The sequence below is a fragment of the Trachurus trachurus genome (genome assembly GCF_905171665.1).
Source record: "Trachurus trachurus genome assembly, chromosome: 4".
Lineage (NCBI taxonomy): Eukaryota > Metazoa > Chordata > Actinopteri > Carangiformes > Carangidae > Trachurus > Trachurus trachurus.
In genome coordinates this window covers 22,496,261-22,505,301 of record NC_139898.1, presented here as the reverse complement: position 1 = coordinate 22,505,301, position 9,041 = coordinate 22,496,261, and the positions used below count along the sequence as shown (strand labels likewise).

Sequence of the window (9,041 nt, the reverse complement as noted above, 5' to 3'; positions counted from 1 at the left end):
TGAAAGAATGACTCTACTTCCCATGCGATTCCAAGTATTTTACACCCTTGAAGACAGACAGTGATTTTTTTATTTTTTACCTATGATGATGAGAGATGTTTCTGTGTATGTTATACAGAGATTATTAATATTCATGCTTTATATCTCACACTTAACACAAATCCTACAGGCAGAGACACATTTCCTGTTGTGGTAGAGCACCTGCCTCCGTCTGTCCTACATAGTCCATACACTTTTTTTTTGCTTTTTGTCATTATTTACTGCTATAAAGTTGTGCTTCACTGAAATGAATATCAGGCATGGGTTCACAAGCGTGGGAACATTACCAACCCCAAACTTGAATGATATAATTCAAGAAACTTAACCATGAGTTAACTGCATGTCACACTGTGTTAGACTGCCCATCAGGACCAATACCTGCTTAATTGTATGATGTAAACATAATGTGAATGAGAGCAGAGGCACGTTAGAGCATGTCAAGTTTTTTAAAAATGTCTCCACATGAGCTGTTTTAATTTTCCTGTCGACTCTATTGGTTGAAGTTTGTGTGCATTTTTGACTGAACTACCGGTACTCAAAATGGCACACACTGTACAACATACTATGGTAGCTTGTCATCTATCATTTCACGTTTTATTGTTGTCATTTTTTGTTGTTGTTTTTTTTTGGAACATTTACTTCTCCAGTGTCCAGTGAACACTTTTCTTCTTGCTTAGTTGACGAATTACCGGTAACTGCTAACTACACTAGAATTTGTTGGATGGATGAAAAACAGCTGACAACTTCACTACATTTAGATCTTTGCCTGTGAAGCAGGAAATCTGGCCTGAGGATAGTGCAAGAAAAGACTATGTCGTGAACTCAAACCGTGTTTTTCCTTCCTTTGTCTGCCTCAGATGGGTGGGTGGGTGCGCTGTGCTTTTAGCTGAATGCCAACATCAGCATTATAACAAACATACAGTTAGCAGACTGTCATGCTAACATTTCTACATGTAACATTTTGGATGTATGCAAAGCCTGTTTACATACAGGAGGTTGCTGAACTCTGATTAGATTAAAATACAACAGAAACCAGAGAACAACCGGAAGGAAGCATCTTTCAGCTGTTTGTCGGAGTTAAGTTGACATGACACAAACTACCACACACAGATTGCGGTGCACCTTATCTATTACATCCTTCCAAGCTCCAGAGCCGCCATGCAGAGGGAAACTGGGCCCTGGTCTCAGCTCATCCGCTCCAGGTAGGCAGACAGCTGAAGTGTAGGAGGCAGGAACTCTTCTTGTTTGTTCACCACTTCGGTCTGACGTGACCCGTTGTTGTCAATGCCTGAGGGTCCAACAAGAAAACAGACTTTGATCACACTCATGTGACACAAACACATTACAATAGCTTTGTTAGTCCAGCCAGAGCTGCTTAAACAGGGGAGGAGAAATTACTCTCTAGTTATGTCTGTAAGTGCTAGTTGGATAAGGTTTGTCAAAACCGATCTGCCAAAATATAAGTGTTCAATGTTTTCCTTTGTATTTGCTCATCATCAATGTGGAGAAGCCATGAAACTAAAAAACAACCCACCACACATATTTAGAGGCAGGGAAACATTGTGGCCTTTGAACTAATATAAGGATTTATTTACAGTTTATTTCAGTGGACAAATGCCAGTGTCACGGACGTTTACTTGGCTTCACACAGAAGGACATAATTCTTATTACTCTGATATACACCAATGCATTGCCGTTTCCACTCACTTGCAGAGACGAGGTCCATGTACTGGCAGGCAGCGTGAAGCAGCAGTCTCTCAAAACTGATTTACAAACACAAAACAACAGAGAAATGACTTCTGTTCCTCCTTCAGACCTGAAATCATTTGCTTATGTTATGAATCTACCAGTTTGTCTCAACAGAGATCCATATACGTATGTATATTTGTGTAAAACTGCACCATCTTCGCCCCTTTCTCTCACATTCTCCATGATATAATATAATATAATATAATATAATATAATATAATATAACATAGACTAGTTTTCTAGGTGCATAAACACCATTATCCTCTATTTGGGCGATGAAAATGTGTTAACACAATCCAAGGGGCTGAGTAAGTGCAGTTGTGTTGAAACACAATGCAGGAAGCTCAGTTTGAGTAACACTTAAGAGTTTGATGTCTAATCAGGACAACACAACAAAGTAGTTTATGAAACTCAGACAGGATTTTTCATCCTGTGATCATGACCAGGTAAACGTGTTGACAGGAGTGTTTTATTCACACAGGTTTAAACTCGGTCTGAATGTGGCTCTACACAGCCGTATAATAGTGAGCACTTTCCCATTTGTTACTGAGGGATTTTGGGGTATTAAGAAAAAAACATCAAACTGCCTGTGGATGACAACATAATATCTTTTATGTTGACTTTTGTTGAAGGACCCCATTTCAGGGCTTCAGGCTGAATATATGAAAGAGGATTTTCTACCTGCTGGTGAGGTTGGTTGTGTAAACTGAGTGTGGCTGAGCTTTGAAGAAACTCAGGAGATTTTCCTCAAGTACTTCCAGAGTTCCCTGTGAAGACAAACAGCACAGTCAGAGAGTGAATCTGATTCAGCACCTTGGTCAATGTGATCTTTGCCACATAAGATCTAGTGCTGTTTTAAAATCCATGTGGTGTGGTTTGCTAAAATCTAGATGCTGTTCTCTGTTCTATATAGTTTTAAATAGAAATTATTTGGGTTTGGTGTTCAGTGATTGAACTGAATAAAACATAAAATTGTCACCTTGAGTTTTGGGAAAATACTTTTCACAATTTTCTAACATTTTGTGGATTAAATAAATAAATACAAATAATAACTTTAAGGTAATAATACACAGGCTAACTAAGAGAAAGAAACATGGTGTATTGTATATTATATATTTTGTATGGATGTTTTACATGTACATGGCAGCTGTCATAACTCCCTTGCCCAAGACAAATTTCCCCTGGTGGGACAAATAAAGTTTATTTGATTTGATTTGATTTGATTTGATTTGATTTGACATAGACTTTGGACTTGATGCAAGGCAGCAGAGAGGCAGAAAAGACTCATCAAAAACATGTCTTTGAGCAGTTGTCATGACAATTCGGACATCTAGTTGACAAGAGCTTAACTTGAGCTCGAGTCTGAAGCTACTATACTGTGCATAGACTGTTACCACGCATAGAAATCTATACCTAAAGGACATGATCAGTGATCAAACACTGACTTATCAAGAAGAGGACTGGACACTCACCATGGGGATCTGTTTTCTTCTCAGAGTGGCTCGCAGCCTGCGATCGATCCTCTGGAAGCAGTCCTGAGCAGTGAAGGCAGGATTTACTGTAAAGAGAGGAGTGACGGTAACCTGTACAGCCGTACTTTAAACAACGGGCCCACAACTGTAACTCAGCCTGTGGCGCTCACCATTCCTCTGGTCTTTGAGGAGTCGGTTGGTGCTTTTCTTCTTGGCCTCGTCCAGCTCCAGCTGAGACAACAGCCTCTCCTGCTCCTCTCCAGAGCAATTCATGAAGTCATTCCACGGCTACAACAACCCGACAATGAGGGAAACTAGTCAGTGTAAAAACTGGCAGTTATTTTATTGGGTCATGATGGATTTGATGTCTCATGTCTGTCAAAGAGTGGCTCTAGAAAATGATGCATTATCTTAAATTTGATAAATGGCTGTCTGTCTCGCACACAAGCAGAGCTGGAGCCTGAGCCAGCACTCAGTGATGCACTGCGGTAGAGCTGGCCAAATATGAATGAGCTCATCTTTTCTACTGGTACTTTAGCAAGCTCATTATGACGGTATGGTCTGGTTGTTTGCCTGCACTAAAAGCTTTCACCTCTCACCGAACGTTTCGACACTTCGGCACCACACTGGAAGAAATTATATCTTATTCAAGAGGCTGAAACAGCCACCACACAGAGGAGCAGAACTTTAAAGGAACTTCTTGAGGATCAACACAGATGTTGATGGATCTGTAGGAAACCTAAATGAAACCATTTAACACTCAATCAATTAGATGTCCAGTATTAGACATAGCATATGTGCATACGAAACCTCTATGCTACATTTTTAACTTAATTCAACAGCTTTGCAGTAATTGTGATGGTTTCATAAATGACAGGTAACTTGTTACGAGGGAGAATGGAGGCTCTCTCCCTTTCATGTAGCGTCTCTTAGCTGAAAAACAACTTTGTAAGATCAGTGCTGCCGCCGGCCCAGTGTCCTCAGCACTCGCCTCTGTGCACCGCGACACAAACCTGCCCTGTAACCCTTAATCTCTTGTTTATGACAGATAAGACTAAACAAATACATGTTGTAACATTGTATATATGATATGTACCACTCTATTGATTGATTTCTCGCTGGCTTCATTGTAAACAAATGCACATGGCCAGGAGGAAGGTTAGCAAAAGAGCAGAAAAGCGACGGGACTTGCCTAAGTTCCCCTTTAACCATCTGAGACAAAAACATCCTCAGCCACGTTCAAACACAGCTGTCTTACCTCTATGTAGTTTCCATTGGTGCAGGCTTCAGTGAAGATGGATGGGATGGCTGGAGTACTGCTGCAGATCTCCACTTCATCTTTGGTGCACTCCTCCTTCTCAAGAAGATTGGCAAGGTAGCGAGCTGGTTTTTCAGAGAGGGAGAGAAGAGACAGACGGGCGGTGGCCGACATCAGCAAAACTTCAACGACAGGTGAATGAATTTAAAGTGCAGTTATGTAGCAACTCTGAATTAAGGCCCCATCCACACGAAAACGAGGCTTCACTGAATCCGATCTTTTTCTTAATCGTTTTGAAAAAAATCTCCGTAAACACGGCATCGTTTTCAGAAATATCTGCGTCCACACTGATCCAGTGAAAACGACCCAAAACGCTGTAGTACCTACATACTGCAGGCGTGTGTGTGGAGTGTGTGTGTCGCTGCAGCGCTGCCTGCCACACATAAACACTTAAGACAGAGAAGAAGACGGGAAGTCCCCGCTGTAATTCAATAGAAGAAGAAGTTCCCCGCTATATTCAAACTCAAACATGGGATTAAATGTTGACAGGGCGTCGTGTCAGAGTAAATATGATGATCAGTGATGATTAAACAGGCGCGATTCAGCCGCAGCGTCTGAGCGACGCGACGTTAGTCGGCCGTTGTTGTTGTTACGTGCATAGACTGTCAGTGTGCAGCTGCAGCAGCTGCTGCAGCGGTGTGTGTGTGTGTGTGTGTGTGTGTGTGTGTGTGTGTCAGGTTACAGGTAGAGCGGCGGGGGGCATGACATCATCGTTTCTGAAAAAGTCCGTATTGGCCGTCCAGACGGATACGCTGGGGCGGCGTTTTCAAATTTTCCCACTCTGGGACCCGTTTTCAAAAAATACCGTTTTCACCCCCTGAAAACGCCGGATCCGTGTGGACGCGAGGCCAATCCGATAAAGTATTTATCCGGATTCGAAAAAAACGAATTCGTCTGGACGGGGCCTAAATCTTTTCCCATCATTGAAAGCACTGACACAATGGGACTTGAAATAATCTGAACATGTGAAATCAGAGCTTACAGTTCTCCTGTCGGCGTTGGCTCTTCTTGCCTTTGGCTCGGGGAGTGAGGTCCGAGTTGCGGATGGCTTGGTTGATATAAAACTGCTTCCTTTTGGTGGGAGACACACGTTTGGCAGGAGAGCTGGGCAGCGAGGTGCATTTCCGCTCCTCTATCAGGCTGGGGAAGACAGAGCAATGTCACTGAGTGTACAGGCACATACATCAGCCATACTCTGTGTATTATGTAGCCTAGTACATACAGTCAGACATGTTGATACTGACGACATATGCCACCACATTAGGGTTGCAAAGGGGTGGAAAATTTCCAGTAAATTTCCAGAAAATTTCCAGAAACTTTCCATGGGAAGTTAAGCTGGGGAATTTTGGAAATATTCCAAATTGGAAACTTTCCATGGGAATTATGGGAATTTATGCGAATCATGGAAATGTATGGGAATTATTGGGAATTTATGGGAATTAACTGGAAATTGGGGGAAATTAATTTAAACAAACTGTATCATATCCAAACATAAATGTAAATCTTTAGTTTTGTCATAAGCAGACATCCATGCAGAATAATACAATTAAAAAACATTTCAACAGATTTATTTGTGAGTAAAACTTTATCAACTTTTAATTCTTGTATGAACAATCAATTCTTTTACAGAACCACAAAAACATGAATGTTGGGTAAAATATTACTCACCCTCACCAATCAATTTTGTAAATTTCGGATTTATTCCCATATATTCCCATTAATTCCCATTTATTCCCGTTAATTCCCATGGAAAGTTTCCAACTTTGAAAATTCCCGGAATTTTGCAACCCTACACCACATCCATACTACATGGGATGGACAGTGGGGAAAGATTCTCAATTTCATGACTTTTGAGTGTTCACATTATCAAGACAGTTGTCATCACAGAGTCTGTTCAGGTTTAATGTCTTTGACTATATGCTTGGTTTTCAGGCACACAAGGCTACCACAGAAATTCACATTTTCCAGTTGTAATTATGATTTAACATGTACATCACTGACAAGCCAAGCCCCTAATATCTTACATCTAGAAACTCAAAAGTACAACAACTCCAATGCACACAGCGATAGCAGCACCAGACAATAAGCTTTTCATCTGACCTAATTGCCATTCACTTCACAACAATTAACCATTTATTCCTCCACTGCTGCAGTCTGAATTGTGCTGCTCTGCTTGAAGCTGACACTTCTCAGCTCACAGTGTCATTTGGAGTCGACGAGGGTCTGGTGCTCCAGATGCGAGGTGGACATTGAGCTTGTGTGCTCCTGTCTCTTCATCAATAGCGTACTAAGTGTAGAACTGCTGGATAATGGTGTGAAGTGAAGGATCTATAAATATGGGCCTTGTTATTTCAGCTATTAATCACAATTGTAACTCGACAGGGCATACAGTGCATTTTTACAACACTATCTTACTTTGAATGTTATCCAGTGAGAGATGAAGAAAAATGCAACAGCTAATGGCCATTAGAGGTGAAGATAATCATCAACATGAACACATTAAAGCAGTCATTAAGGGTTTGAGAGTGGCTTTCCCCTTTCTGGTGTAGGCCTGCACTGGAGCAGCAGAGTGCTGAATCAGCTGAAACTCAACACCTCAGTTGCAGCAAGATGCTAAAAACGCAGATTTGGTGACAACCTGCACATTAAATCAAATTCAAAACCTGTTTCTTTCCTGCTGGCTCACACTTGGTCTTAAAAAAACTGAAATCTGTGCTCCCCACTGTGCTTTAAAATTAGCTCCTGTTTCAGACAGGAAACAAGGCTTGGTAACACTTTATTTTAAGGGGTCCTTGTTCCTGTGTATCTACCTAATTAATTACAGTGTAATTACCTATGTAACCGTATGTATTAACATGTACTTACATTGTAAATACATAGTGTATGTTGGTGTACTTACAGGTCCTTGTTACACTTGTAATAAGAAATGCCAAAGTGGCCTCTCTCTTTGCACAAGCATTTCTTATTACAAGTGTAACAAGGACCTGTAAGTACACCAAAATACACTGTATTTACAATGTAAGCACATGTTATTACATACGGTTACATAGGTAATTACACTGTAATTAATTAGGTAGATACACAGGAACAAGGACCCCTTAAAATTAAGTGTTACCCAAGGCTTTAATGAGCTGTTCTGTCTGCTTTTTTTCTCAGCAGTATCTTTATAGCCTATGGATCAGAGAAATAAGAGGCAGCAGCAGCAGATGTAGGTCAGTGGGCGCCTCCTTCTGCCAGCCTGCTCTGTTGAAATGCCATTTTTAGACTCAGTCATCCCTGCACGTTTAAAGCAACACTGCAGCAAAACAACACACCACTGTCCCTCCCTACCTGGCTTGTTTGTGTCTGATCATGTCAGACTGAACTGTGCTCAGCGGTCAGGTCAGGTCGGCTGCACAGATTCAACACATTAAATCTACATGGTCACTTCTACAACTTCACCTTTGCATGTCAAACAAGGAGAGCCACGATATATAAACTAGACAAATGTTGTGGGAGAAACTCAGAAGCGATGATAAGCACCTCGGTGATAGATGAAATAAATAAAAAAAACATAAGAGGAAACACCCTGATGGGATTTAACTGCACGAAACATATCCAGGTCAGCTAGTTAGCGGCTAACAGCTAATAGCTTTCTGTTTGTAGCTTTTCAAACAAAAATAGCCTTTGGACATGAACCAAACTAGAACAAACAGCCAAACAAGTAACACAAGGCAGCATTTCGGCTGATGTAATCCTCCCCACAGCCCCTAACCTGACGATAACCCGAGCTAACTAAACTAGCCCGTTTTAATTTGTGGCTAATGCTAAGATTAGCTCGCTAACGTTGTAAGTGTCACTCACATATAATCCCGCTCGTCTTCATGGTTGTCATTTGTCAAAACGACCATTTTATTGGAGCAGAACCAGCTGCGTGGATTTACTGTGCCGTCGTGTTAGTAAATTAACACAGTTGTTGAGTTTAAAAAACACAGGGAGAGTGTTTGTCTGCTTTTAGCTGGACAGGGAGGCAGGGAGTCCTCCCACTACACACAGAGAGAGGAGAACAGGAGAGAGGTCTCACTCTGCTTCTGTTTCTTTTCATGGGAGGTCTCACTCTGCGGCTAAACCTGGTACAACTCTCAAACATAATAATAATAGTAGGCTACTAATAATCACCACCATGCATCTCTTCTAATGCCTTCAATTTGACATGTTTAAGACCATTTAAGGAAACGTGTATACGTGTTAAATAATTTAATTTAGTCATTTAGTTGGTCTGTTTGTAGACTTCAAAACAAAAAATCAAAATATTTCTATTTTATAGGCCATTTTATAGTAATCTAAATGAGGCTTCCAGGCATTTTAAAGAATTGACATCTGGGGGTCTGATTCCTTTGCATATGACAGATGGAACAACAAAGAAAACATGACCTCATTATCAAAAAAACAAAGAAAAAAAGAAAAAGAAGAAGAATGAATAG

The 9,041-nt window shown here is 40.9% G+C and overlaps 1 protein-coding gene across 1 annotated transcript; it reads right to left on the bottom strand.

Moving 5' to 3' along the window:
* Nucleotides 1-509: 509 nt before the first annotated feature.
* On the bottom strand, nucleotides 510-8,614 carry r3hdm4 (R3H domain containing 4). Its single transcript, XM_083970158.1, has 8 exons — nucleotides 8,422-8,614; nucleotides 5,561-5,718; nucleotides 4,519-4,643; nucleotides 3,431-3,548; nucleotides 3,261-3,346; nucleotides 2,470-2,555; nucleotides 1,747-1,802; nucleotides 510-1,327 (listed from the first exon to the last, which is right to left on the bottom strand). Exons 1-8 carry the CDS (start codon nucleotides 8,466-8,468, stop codon nucleotides 1,224-1,226), a joined length of 780 nt encoding a protein of 259 aa, XP_083826284.1. The 5' UTR covers nucleotides 8,469-8,614; the 3' UTR covers nucleotides 510-1,223.
* Nucleotides 8,615-9,041: the final 427 nt, after the last annotated feature.